Source organism: Vicia villosa, linkage group LG6 (genome assembly GCF_029867415.1).
Source record: "Vicia villosa cultivar HV-30 ecotype Madison, WI linkage group LG6, Vvil1.0, whole genome shotgun sequence".
In the NCBI taxonomy this organism is placed as follows: Eukaryota; Viridiplantae; Streptophyta; class Magnoliopsida; order Fabales; family Fabaceae; genus Vicia; species Vicia villosa.
This window is the reverse complement of record NC_081185.1, coordinates 147,512,059-147,526,467: the sequence shown is the minus strand read 5'-3', so window position 1 is coordinate 147,526,467 and position 14,409 is coordinate 147,512,059. Positions and strand designations below refer to the sequence as shown.

General features: G+C 35.1%; 1 protein-coding gene across 3 annotated transcripts; it reads left to right on the top strand.

The window, feature by feature from the left end:
- The first annotated feature begins 9,215 nt into the window (after positions 1–9,215).
- LOC131610398 (FT-interacting protein 3-like) lies at positions 9,216–12,700 on the top strand. 3 transcript variants are annotated; one of them, XM_058882343.1, is made up of 3 exons: positions 9,216–9,556; positions 9,732–9,797; positions 10,002–12,700. In XM_058882343.1, the coding sequence occupies exon 3, from the start codon at positions 10,074–10,076 to the stop codon at positions 12,402–12,404; it is 2,331 nt and encodes a 776-aa protein (XP_058738326.1). In that variant the 5' UTR covers positions 9,216–9,556; positions 9,732–9,797; positions 10,002–10,073; the 3' UTR covers positions 12,405–12,700. The 3 variants fall into 3 exon arrangements, with proteins under 3 accessions (XP_058738326.1, XP_058738328.1, XP_058738327.1); XM_058882344.1 differs by lacking the exon at positions 9,216–9,556 and adding an exon at positions 9,580–9,650; XM_058882345.1 differs by lacking the exon at positions 9,732–9,797.
- The last annotated feature ends 1,709 nt before the right edge of the window (positions 12,701–14,409 follow it).

Below are 14,409 nucleotides of genomic sequence, written 5' to 3'. Positions count from 1 at the left end.
TCTTGCTTAAACCTGTTTTGTTCATTTTAAACTTGCAAGATTCACATTTTGACCATTTGCTGCTATTATATGTTTTAGCCAAACATTAGACAATAATTCAGGACAGACAGAGCATCAACAAGGTCCTCACTGAGAAAAGATCCATCATTGAGCACATTAATAGGTATTTTAAAAAGCTTTAAAACTCTAATACTGACATGGTGGATAATGGTCTGATTGATGAAACCATTACCACCTTAGTTAATCAAGATTTTAACCACTTGCTTACTATCATTCCTACTGCTGATGAATTTAGGATAGCTATTATTATACTCATCATGGATAGTGCTCCAGGCCCAGATGGCTCTTTCTTCCACTCTTTTTGGGACATCATCAAGCGTGATGTCATTAGAGTTGTGACTTAATTTTCACTAAAGTTTGGATTTTCCCCCTATTATAACTCTAATTCTATAGTTTTGATCCCTAAGATTCAAAATGCCAATTCCATCAATCAATTTATACCTATTGCTATATCAAATTTCAAGACTAAAATCATCAACAAAATCCTAGTAGACAAGCTAGCCTCGATCATGCCCTTTATTATATCTCATGAGCAAAAAGGTCTCATTAGGGGTAGAAATATTAGGGATTGTATCTATCTCACTTCTGAAGCAATCAATTCTCTAAATAGAAAGTGCTATGGTGGTAATGTTTCTCTCAAGATTAATATTGCCAAGGATTTTAATATCATTAATTGGCAGTTTCTCCTTAAGGTGCTCAATAGATTTGGTTTCTACAACAAAATCTGCCTGTGGATTCTCAAAATTCTCCAGTCTACTTACTTATCAGTGTCCATTAATGGAAAGTTGCATGGTTTTTTTCAATGTCAAAGGGGAGTGAGACAAGGTGATCCTTTATGACCCCTTATCTTCTACTTAGCTGAAGATGTCTTGAGTAGGGGTGTGTCCAAGCTGGTTCAGGATTCTATGGTGCTTCCTATGAAAGGTACTAGAAATGTTCAAGTGCCTTCTCACCATTTATATGTAGATGATATCATGCTCTTTTGCAGGGGTGACTTGAGATCTATTAAAGCTATTGGCAACATGTTGGATAGGTATGAAGTCTGTTTTGGATAGGTTTGCAATGCCTCAAAATTGTTTATGCTGGTGTTATGTCTGACAATAGGAAATCTTAAATTGCTGCCCAACTTGGTTTCTCCACAGGCACCATTACTTTCATATACTTGGGAGCTCCTATATTCATAGGTAAACCAAAGGCTAAGCACTTTCAACACATTATGGACAAGATCAAGATTAAAATGTGTGCCTGGAAAGCCTATCTCCTCTATATTGTTGGATGATTTAAGCTAGTTAAGTCTGTCATACAGAACATGTTTATCTATTGAATTCACATTTATGACTGTCTGGTTAGTCTAATCGAAATCTTGGAGTCTTGGATGCGTAATTTCAATTAGAGTGGGGATATTGAGAAAGGGAAATGATAATCGTTGCTTGGAAAAAATGTCGTAAACCTGTTGAGGTTGGAGGCCTTGGTATTCGACCTCTTTCCGTTATCAATCAAGCTACCAATCTAAAGCTCTACTAGGACAATATTCACTCCTTTGAGAGTTGGGCAAATCTTATCAAGGCTAGAGTTTTGAGGAAAAGAAGGGTGATTAAGTATCACATTTCCTTTTTCATTTGGAGCTCTACTAATAATTTCTTCCCGACCATCATGGAGAACTCTTCTTGTTGCCTTGTAAATGATAATCTTATAAACTTTTTGTTAGATGCTTGATGTGGACCTCAGTTGATTCAAGCTCTGCAAATGAAATCGTTGAATACGGATCTTGTTAACACTAAGGTTGTTGATTACATTGTTAATAGTTCTTGGCACATTCTTGGCAACATCAATCTAGCTTACCCTTCTCTATCATAACTATTTTAGCATTTTGTTATATCGATGTTAATGATGGTGAGGACTTTAGAGTTTGGTCTCCCTCTAATTGGGGTTTCTTGTCTTTCAAGGATGCTTATCATTTCTTTTCTCCTCGTGATTCTAAGATTCCTTGGCATAGAATTGTTTAGAATCCTAACAACCCTTCAACCAAATCTTTTATGTTATGGAGATGCGTGCACAAAAGTTGCCCAAATATAAAGGCGGTACAAAATTAAGCGCAAATAAACATGTAATAAAAAATAGGAGGAAAAGATTTGATTACAATAAATTTAATAAAAAAGGGAGAAAAAACTCAAAAGAAAGAAATAAGACATTTATAAAAGAAAAATACTTGATGTTTATATTATCATCAATATGAGGCATTCAGTTCTTAACCGCAAAATTTGTTTAAGCTCCGACTTCACTTGTTAATCTTCAAAGAGCTATGGCGTCCTCTTGAGAGCTTGAGATGATAGAGGATATCATTTCTTTAGCAGATGGATCTTGAAGGAATTACTTATCATTGTCTTCCAACTTTTTTGGCTCATGCTTAAATTCTCCATTAATAACTCAAATATTTATTTGAATCAGAGAATATCTCCAAATCAGAGCGGGATTCAGGTTTGATATTTCTCCTTATAAATTAACACCAACATCAAACATGATTTTGATGATCAAATGTCCATGAGGTAACCATGTTGATTTATTCCTTCTACACTTTATCATGTGGCACATTACATCATATGCCCATTTCGTTTGAATATTCTAAGTATCCACATGACCACCACATCTTCTTTCAAAAGCTCTTCACAGTTGTACTTTATGTTAGAACAAGATTTGGTTCTATACTCAATCTTTAAGTTTCGATGATAACAATACATATATTTATTATGCAACAATTTTTGTACTCTAATAGTTTCTTAAGTGTGCAGATTAATTATTTTGGTTGATTATGATTGTTGTCCAGAAAAATCATCAGAATCAACGTTATCACACATTAGAAGAACTATTCATCTTAATTCTTAAGTGACATCAGCAGTTCTGAAGAATGTTGAATGACTCATCAGAAAAAGGATTTACAAATGTTTTGAAGCGAAGCTACTTTTCAAGATCATACTTTAGCTCAGATATGCTTCAAGATCAGAATTCAGACTTTGTTGTTCAGATAGGCTTCTGCTTATAGCTCTGAAGACTTCTTTTTGAATCAGAATAATATTGTCTCTTAGAACGTCTATGTTACATGATGTATTCATTTCTATCTCAACTTCAGATAATAAGTACATCTCAAATGAAGAATGATTAAAACTTACAAAAGAAACAATATGGTACAACAGTACATCATCCTTTCCACTTTTGCAGGACGTATTGTATGATTCTGTCTTTCGTGTGCTCTTTGTTCCCCACGGATTTTTAGAGCCGTTACGTCAAGGAAAACTACGTCTTTTCCTATCCCAACGGTCATCTTTTCACGTGACTATATATAAGAGATGCTCTCCTTTGAGGAAGCTTCTAGTGAACAACGATATTCAAGCTATTTCAAAAACTCAGCAAATAAACCTCAAAGAGAAAAGGAGAAAGAAAGATATCAGAGAAACTGTGTTGAACACTCCATTGTGAGAAGTCTAGTTTCTAAGAATCTGTAAGAACACAAGAGTTATTGCTCATTAGATTGTGTTATCATTTGTGATAAACTATTTATGTTTCAATATGCTTTTTAGAAACAATATATTGTAAACATAACCCTTTGGAAATATGTTGAGATTTATATTCCTAAAGTAACTAGGTTGTTAGTCTCTATACTTGAGAGGGATAAGGTATCTTTCTAGACTCTTAGAGGTTGTTTGTAATCTTTCAAGATTAGTAGATTTAATCTTTTTCTAAAGCGAATCACCTTGGAGGGTGGACAAGATTAATCTTTTCTAAGGCAGACATGTATAACTGAACATGTTCTTTTTCTTCTCCCTCTTAACTATCTCATTGACCTTTGCGAAAATATTTTCAAAGATTAAAAGTTTTAGAAAACTCAATTCAAATTCCCCTTTCTTGTGTTTTTCTCTACCTTCACTTTTTGGAAGAAGCACGCATGTCACAACATGGTGTAAGAGGTGGTTCATAACTTTTAAAAGGTTTACCTTGATAGGTAATTTGAAACTTCCCATATAATTTATCAGAAGGATTCTAATAGCAATCGATTGCTTGAAGTTGAGAGAACCAAAATGGGCTTCAATGGCGTAGGCTTTCCCACATGATAACTGCTTGCTCAATTTTCCAAAATATTGCATGGTGTGAGATATTTTAGGTATGCAAACTTCTAGTACAAGAGAATAACCTTTGAAACTTAGATTCACGTAGGAAATTATGGTTAATCTTATATATGATGGCTTCAGTTTCTGTAACAAAAAGTATTTAAGTAATCTTAGGCATATATGATGTGAGATAATAGTCATTGAAGAAGTATGCATTCAAATATGTCGCTATAAAAATATGGCAGTTGAGAAAGAATTTGTCATGGCGATCTTTTTGATACTTGGAGAAATTTCTAACAAGTGGAGTCTTCGTTGATACCATGATGTTGATAACAGTTGCAATAAGAGAGAAAAATAAAGGCAAAGAAAAAGAAATAGAAACCTAAAGGATGAATAAAGGAGTAGAAATAATGTACCTCTTTACAGCCTTTGAAAAGTGTTTATGAATTTGATTTGGTTGAATAAATTCATGGGTGAACTGAGGTATTTTAGAACCAAATCATTAATTTGAGAAACTTCAAAAAAATAACTCCATTAATTTATTAAATTTTTTTCTTTAATTGATTAGAAATTTAATGAAGTTTGATTTTGATTGAGAGATGATTTGCTGTAGAGATTTGGTATTTTAATCGACTGTATATGATTTTGAGACACCAAATTTGAAAAAGATATAGTTTTAATCGGTTAGAACCTTAGGGTTAATCAATTAAGAGGTTTTTTTTAGTCTTTTTTAGTTCGCTTGGACCTTGAAGGATTATAGGCTCAAATTTTATTTTTGTCCAGTCTTCTTATTTGGTTTTACACCCGATCTGCTAAAGCACTTCATTTCTCAAACAATTGACTAGTGAAGAAATAATTGAAAGGATTAAGTAATTTAAATAAGCACTTGTTAGAGAAATAACTAAAGTTGTTTTAGTTTATTCTTCTACCAAGTGTCTTACCTTAAACTCTCAGAGATTTTTGAGGAGAGATTTCTCCCCCTTTGACTAATATGGAATCAAGCTTTAATCTCTTCCTTTTTTGCACCTCTCTGAATTATTTGATACAAGAAATAATTTTAAAAACCATATCTTCTTTTGTTAGATATCTTTCAATAAAATTCTTGAAAAACTTCTTCTAAAGAATTCTTCTAACATCAGATTAAATCTTTTAGCGGAATTTTAGAACTCATGCTTTGCATAATTTTTTTTCGATTTCCATTTTGATCCTTGGAGCTATAAAGCGTCCCTATAGAATAAATTAATTTTTTACCTTTGGCACCCAAATATTTTTAAGTACTTTAGGGATATTAAATTTTATGGATCTATGTGCATGTAGGTATCAAGTCTGCAACAACATGTTAAATTTATTTTTTATGTTGACAACGCACTTAAGAAGACTCCCCATTAAGCTTGATGTTTAAGGATGGTTTAAGTGCTGGTGTATGATATATTTGTTCAAATGAAGGTGCTTGAAAATTTGTTTATAAAGTGATGATGCTTGGAATGTTACTCAAGTGATGGGGCTTAAACAATATAAAGTTTGAGTATCATTTTTGTGCTTGAAGATCAATTTATCTATGCCTATACGTGAAGAAAATACCTTATGTCAAATGGAATTTGGTGAATCCAACAAAGATCTCTGATCAAGTACTTTACCTTATGATTGAGGTTATTATGAATACTTATCTCAAGCCTCATCAGAATAAGATTCAAGGTTCTAGACAAAGTGTATCAAGTTATCCTCTTGAAGATCAAATCATCTCTTTGAAGTCAATGTTACAGTCAAACAAAATTCAAGTGAATACTTCTATTTTAAGGTTCACTGGTGGTCCGACCTCTCAACTCTCATATGATGTTAATAAACATGAAGATATATCAAGCCTCGTAAAAAAGAATCAAGGTTTTTGTATGATGCTAAAGTAAAAATGAAGATGCCAAGATTTGAAGCTTTAGAGTTGTGAAAGAGAGGAAGAGTGAAAGCTCGTTTGATTGTGTTTGTCTGAGTAACCAGTATCTTGTAAAAAATGTGCAAATAACCTTCAAAGATGCAGTAACTAACTTTCTATTGTCTACGCTATAAGTCCACACAAAATTTTTATGCAAGAATTCAATTTATTAAGAAGATTGATTGTCCATTCGTAAACCTTAGACTATATAAAAACATGCATTATATGATTTTTTAATAAGCCAAATATATTTTAAGAGATGCCTAAACCAGTACAATCAAATAACCAATCCCTTGGAGAAAAACCAGAACAGAAGATTATAGTGCCAACCAATTCTTAAGTATACCAGAAAAATTAGACAAACCCTTACAACAAACAACCCAAATACCATGGTCAAGCAGAAAAAACAGACAGTAGCTCTGCAAGCTCAAACAGGACCTATCCGAAAAAGAGGCGCAAAGGCTGCAACGCCGGCCAAAGGCAAAGAAGTTGCAAGCTAATCCTTCCACCCAATGCACAATTTTGGATTCGACATCCAATGATGAAGGTCGTGGCAGAATCCTTTAATCTTTGATTTTACCCATCTCCACGAAGAAACTTGAATGTCGAAGATGTCAGCTCTAATGTTCTCTTTCGAATTTCTGAAAATCTTCTCGTTCCTTCTTTTCCAAATATTCCACATAATCGCGAACCAATTGATGACGAACCTGTCCTGGGCAACTTTACCACCACTGCATAAACCTGCGAATAGAACAAAATTTTGCAAAGCAGAATTGTGTAGGACATTGGAAAATTCGAGCCACTTGAGGACCTCGCTCCATGTAGCCATAACCGACGGACATTCGAAGAAAATATATGCGGCATTTTCCTCTATACCGCAACCAAACAGACATGAATTTTGAGAGTTGACTAAAATGCCCCTGTTACCCAGCTTGTCTCTACTAGGAATTCTATTTTGCCAAATTCTCCAAACCAAAATCGAAATTAATTGAGGTACGAGAGAATTCCACGCAACCGCTAGATTTGTATTTGCTTCTGTTTGGAATTTCTTCCTTTTCATGATTTCTTGATATGCATCCTTCACCGAATACTCGCCTTTTTCCCACCCCCACTTATCTTTCTCCTCATCCCGCAAAACAATCCCTCTGATTTTACTTTTAATCTCCTCCTCACACTTACTATTAACCCCTTTTTAAACTAGTTTTCCATTCACCAATCCATTCCGCCGAACCGTTGCCACAAAAATGACCTCTTTAACAATTATATTCTTCACACTAGTCAGTTTAAACAAATCCGGGTACCTCCACTTTAAGCTCTTCTTTTCAGCCACAAATCTCCGCAAAATGAAGCACCTGACCCATCTCCTAACTCTACAAATGTATTATTCTCAAACCAATACGTTCCAAATTTGTTGTCTTCTTTATCCAAAAGACACAAGTCTCTCCACCATAGTGGACTAAACCTATTCGTCTTATTCTGCCCGAACTCTAGTTTACCGTACTTACTTTTCAAAATCTTCACCCAACCTCTATCTTCCTCCGTTAGAAGCCGCCGCTTCCACTTTCCCATCAATGCTAAATTGAAAGTTTTTAAGTCCTTTATCCCCAATCCTCCTTCGCCATTCTCCCGACAGATTTTCTCCCACTGCACCCAATTTACCTTTCTCCCATCCAGCCCCCTCCCCATAGAAAATTCTTGAACATGGATTCAAGCTTTGAAATAATACATGTGGGAGATTTGAAAAATGACAAATAGTACATGAAGAGCACTCAGAACTGATTTTATAAGAACTATCCGACCTCCGATCAATAAGTGTCTATTATTCCAAGATGCCAATCTACCTCTCACTACATCAATTATTGTCTTCCACACGCTCAACCTACGATGATTCCCTCCAACCGGAATTCGAGGTACTTGAAAGGCGTCCCTCCAACCTTGCAATTCAGAACTGAAGCCGCCTCTTCAACCAATCTTTTGACACATTTATGCATATTAAACAACTTTTGTGGAAATTCACTTTCAACCTCGATACCATTTCGAAAAGCTGTAAAATTGCTTTGGTTGCCCACACGTTTTTCCAACTTCTTCTTTCCATAATTAGAGTATCGTCTGCGTACTGAGTGTGAGATACTTGTACCTCTCCATTACCAAACTCATAACCATAAACAATTTCCTCTTAACACTTTTGTCCATCAAAAGGCTAAAGTCTTCCGCCTTATATGATTGATTAAGTCAATTGAACCATACCCATACATTTCTAAGTAAATAATACTCTATTTGCTATAATATGAAGATGAAAAGTTCTAAATTTACTTTTGAATATTAAAACACAGAGTTAATTAAATAATGTCTATCCCACATTGAATCCAAACATTGGTGCAATGCATCTCAGCCTAAATCTAAACTTTCACCATAAATCTTAATTGGTTTCTTTCATTATGTTAATTTTATAGGTTCAATGTACTACAAATGTTTTTTCACTTAAATATTTTATACTTTACCATTGTTAAGTTTATTATTATGACACAACAACATTTTTTTGTTATATTAACATGTACGGGTAACCGATGTATTTTTTTTGTTCGTAATAACCGATGTACTATTTACTAATACAATAAACTATTTACTATAAATATATTTGATTTCAATTTGACTAATTTGCTAACTCTATTACACTTTCTACACAACACCAATTTTTAAACAAACAACCCAATAACAAATCTGTAAATAATGTATGTAATTGTTGAACAAACCACCCATCTCATTTCCATATAATTGGTGAACAAACTACCCATCTCATTTCCATTTAATTGCTATCATTTCCATTATTATTAATTCAAAAGAAGTATGATTAGTGGGTCACAAGTTGCCATGTTAGCTTTCTTCAGTCAATAGAAAAGATAAGAGCCCTTCCAAACTTGCCAACCGATCAATAAATAATAGTCCAAAAAAGTACGAGGCTGAAATTCCATCTCTATCCTTTCTCAAACCACTAATCTCATAATCCATCGTCAGATATCAACTACATTTGCCATTCCATCTTTATCACTTTACTTTATGTTTCAACAAATAACATAACTTTTCCTAGATTCATAAACTTTTTTTTTTATATATTTATTTATTTACCGAAGTTAATTTCTCCAATGTATTTACCTCTAAGAAATCATGCAACATAAGTATTGGATATTATAAAGGCAAAAACTCACACGTGTGAATACCGACCGAAGTATTTCACACGCGTGAAGTGGGTCCACGTCCATTCCTTCACCACCCTGTACAGCAACAGAGGTCCAGTCCACCACTATGCAAAAAGGCAAAGTAGGGAGCTTCTTTGTATATTTCACATAGATTCATCAGATCCTATCAAAAGCAAAACCACACTCTTCCTTCTACACCCCCTCACTATCTACACCTCCATCAGCACTTCCTTTTCTTCTCTAAAACAAACTCATTCACTCCATCCAAGGTACTTCTTAACATAATAATCCATCTTTTGTTTATGAAATTTATGCTGCATTCTGTTGTCGGTGTCGGCAACCGCTCTCAAACATTCTTTTTAGGTTCGGATTATTGTTCGGTCTCTTTTATTATTATATTTATATTTTTTAATTTTAATTTTTTTTGATTTTCTGGTCTTACAGAGTGAAATTCGGATCTAAAGCATAGAAAGCTGTTAGATTAACTAATTTATTATTAATTATTATAAGGTAAATCTTGATTCTCCACATTCTCGATATTGTCACAGATCTATGTGTACATCCACTATATATTGCATTAATTGCAGCTTTTGAGTTTCCTTATATTTTTCTTAGTTTATGTATTTTATTTTAATTTATTTCCCGAGAATTTAGGTGACTCGATTTGCTACACTGTAACGGCTATTTGACTGACCGTATTTTTCTCTTTTTTAGGCTCATTGGAACGGTTCATTGTTTAATTCAAAAACACTTGTGAACAAAGATTGTAATCTTAGAGCTGAGAAGATGCAGAGGCCTCCACCAGAAGATTTTCTGTTGAAAGAGACCAAACCCCACCTCGGTGGTGGTAAGGTTTCTGGAGATAAACTTACTAGTACCTATGATCTTGTTGAGCAAATGCAGTATCTTTATGTGAGGGTTGTGAAGGCTAAGGAGTTACCTGCAAAGGATGTTACTGGAAGTTGTGACCCTTATGTTGAGGTTAAGCTTGGTAACTATAAAGGGACTACTAGGCATTTTGAGAAGAAGACTAATCCGGAGTGGAGTCAGGTTTTTGCGTTTTCGAAGGATCGGATTCAGGCTTCTGTTCTTGAGGTTACTGTGAAGGATAAGGATGTTGTGAAGGATGATTTTATTGGGCGGGTTTGGTTTGATCTTAATGAGGTTCCGAAGAGGGTTCCGCCGGATAGTCCTCTTGCGCCGCAGTGGTATAGGTTGGAGGATAGGAAGGGGGATAAGGCGAAAGGGGAGCTGATGCTGGCTGTTTGGATGGGTACTCAGGCTGATGAGGCTTTTCCGGAGGCGTGGCATTCGGATGCGGCCACTGTTAGTGGGACTGATGCTCTTGCAAACATTAGGTCGAAGGTTTATCTGTCACCAAAGCTTTGGTATTTGAGGGTTAATGTGATTGAGGCACAGGATTTGCAGCCGTCGGACAAGGGAAGGTTTCCAGAGGTTTATGTGAAGGCTATTTTGGGAAATCAGACGTTGAGGACTAGAATATCTCAGAGCAGGAGTATCAATCCAATGTGGAATGAGGATTTGATGTTTGTGGCTGCAGAACCGTTTGAGGAGCCGCTAATTTTGAGTGTGGAAGATAGGGTTGCACCTAACAAAGAGGAACTGCTAGGGAAGTGTGCTATTCCTTTACAGATGATGGACCGGAGACTCGATCACAAACCTGTGAACACTAGGTGGTTCACTATTGAAAAACATGTTGTTATTATGGAAGGGGATAAGAAGAAGGAAATCAAGTTTTCGAGCAGGATTCATATGAGGGTCTGTTTAGAAGGTGGTTATCATGTTTTGGACGAATCTACTCACTACAGTAGTGATCTTCGGCCAACTGCGAAACAGCTGTGGAAGTCTAATATTGGAGTTCTTGAAGTTGGGATATTGAATGCTTCAGGTTTGATGCCGATGAAAACAAGTAACGGTAGGGGGACAACAGATGCTTATTGTGTAGCTAAGTATGGACAGAAGTGGGTGCGGACGAGAACCATCATCGATAGCTTTGCGCCTAGGTGGAACGAGCAGTATACTTGGGAGGTTTTTGATCCATGCACTGTCATTACAATAGGTGTATTCGATAACTGTCATTTGCACGGGGGTGGTGATAAACCTGGAGGACAGAGAGATTCAAAAATCGGGAAGGTAAGAATCCGTCTTTCCACACTTGAGACTGACCGAGTATACACACATTCCTATCCTCTTCTAGTTCTTCATCCAACTGGGGTGAAGAAAATGGGAGAAATTCAATTGGCTGTAAGGTTTACTTGCTCATCTTTGCTTAACATGATGCACATGTATTCAAATCCTCTGTTGCCTAAGATGCATTACATTCATCCATTAACCGTAAGCCAGCTCGATAGTCTGAGGCATCAAGCCACTCAGATTGTTTCGATGAGACTAAGTCGTGCTGAGCCGCCTCTGAGAAAGGAGGTTGTGGAATATATGCTGGATGTAGGTTCACACATGTGGAGTATGCGACGAAGCAAAGCGAATTTTTTCAGAATCATGGGAGTTTTGAGTGGATTAATTGCTGTTGGAAAATGGTTTGACCAAATCTGCAATTGGAAAAACCCTATCACAACAGTTCTGATTCACATCTTGTTTATAATACTTGTCATGTACCCTGAACTTATCTTACCAACAATTTTCCTTTACCTCTTTTTGATTGGAGTTTGGTACTATAGATGGAGGCCCAGACACCCTCCTCACATGGACACACGTCTCTCGCACGCAGATTCCGCTCACCCTGACGAGCTAGACGAAGAGTTCGACACATTCCCGACCACAAGACCTTCCGACATAGTGAGGATGCGATACGACCGTCTTAGAAGTATCGCGGGTAGAATTCAAACTGTTGTCGGCGATTTGGCTACTCAAGGTGAAAGACTGCAGTCTTTGCTTAGCTGGAGAGATCCAAGAGCTACTGCACTGTTTGTACTATTCTGTTTGATTACTGCTATTGTTCTTTATGTGACTCCATTTCAAGTTGTGGCTCTTCTCAGTGGAATTTATGTGTTGAGACATCCGAGGTTTCGGCACAAGCTTCCTTCAGTGCCACTCAATTTCTTCAGAAGGTTGCCTGCAAGAACTGATTGCATGCTTTGAGTTGGACAAGTGAAATTGGATTGGTAATGTGCAGAAAAGCAGACATGGAAAATTTGGTTGTTTTTTATTTGTTTGTTCTCCACCAGATTGTGTGGATTTGTAGTTTCAATTATGTCATAGAATTTTATTATATTTTGGAACTTATGGTACTAGTTATTGTTAAATTAAAATGTGTAATTTTGTAGGGTGAGTTGAAATTAATTTGTCTTTAATCAACTTCATGTTTAATTAGATGCAGGGAAGAACTTTCTCTAATGGAAATCTGGGTCAATGGTGATTTTCTTTTGTTATTATTATTATTATGATACTTACTCTTCAAGATTACTTTTATTTTTGATTTTGGCGTTTAGCTTTTGTCTACGAATTTGAGGGAGAGGAGCAATATCGTGTAACATTTTTGCTTTGTAATGTTAGGTTACTTTTCTCATCAAGTTACGTATAAGGTAAAAAGTAGTATGCAATGCAAGTATTACAACCACCAATATATGACATGACAACAACTAAATGACATGACAACAACTAAAGTATTTTAGAGCTTCAGGAGAGATATTAAGAAAATGATTCATGAATAAGACTTAGTATATGTTTGTTTTTTCGATGAAGCACCGCTACTGTGCGTTCAATAGAAGCTGAAAAGTGTAGCTTTTACATTAACGTGTCTTGGACGCGATAATTGTATGGGGAAACGCGGATCCATACATTGCATTATTCAATTAAATGGTGTCGGTTATGTCTGAATTCGTTTTGATCCACTCTCCTTACAATAGGTCGGTTTTCTACCATCTTTTTTACAATAAGTTATCCTAACACTTTATTTAATATTAACATTTCTAATCTTATCCAGTCTAATTTTACCATACATCTAGCGCAACATTCTCATTTATGCTACTTTCACTTCTAAGTTAAAAATACTTTTTTTGCTGAACTTATATTTTACATACCTCGTCTTACTTTTACTTGGGCGAATATTGCACATTTCTATGACTCGTCTCCAAGTCTCAAATCTCTCATTTAAATCTCATTTGACTCTTCAAGTAGGACTATGTCATATGAAAATACCTTACATCTCAGTGCTAGCTCTTAGATGTGTTATGTGAGTACATTCAAAATTAAAAAAAAAAGGTGGGGGCTTAGGGTTGAACCTTGATGCAATCCTATTGCAATGGAGAAATAATTCATCTCTCGTCATGTGTTTGCACACTAGTCAATACCCCTTTCATACATATATATTGAATAAATCGAATATAAACAATTATAACCCTTTTCTTCTCTAGGAATTTTCACATAATCTCTCTAGGCACTCAATAATTTGTCTTTTCCAAATCAATGAAAATTAAGTACAAGTTCTTGTTGGTCCAACAAATATTATTTTATCATACACCGTAGTAGATAGATTGCTTCCATGATTGACCTTCCACACATAAAACCAAATTGATATTGAGTAACTTGAGTCTCTATTCTTAGTCCCCGTTCACTCACTCTTTCACATAACTTCATGGTATGACTCATAAGCTTAATCTCTTTATAATCTGCACAAATTTGTATATCCTCCTTGCTCTTATAAATTGGATCTAAAATGTTTAGTGTCCATTCATCTGACATTTGATTTGACCTCATAATTTATGACTTCCATATTATATAAAGGGGCCTGGTGCTCATTTGAAATCACACTAACAATTTGAAAACCTTTCAAAAGTATTCTCTTGTCTTCTCATTATGTTTTAATTTTCATACTATATATATATATATATATATATATATATATATATATATATATATATATATATATATATATATATAAATGGCGTATCATATGAGAATGCTATTTTTATGTGAGAACATGAGAATGAATCTGAATCATTAGATTTTAAAATAAATGATGGAAATACAAATTTGTGATCGCTATATAATATGTTTTGTGATCGCTGTTGTTATTATGATATCATTATAAAATCAAGAGAATCACCTTTCCTTGATCAAAATTACTAGTTTGAAGGGAACAACA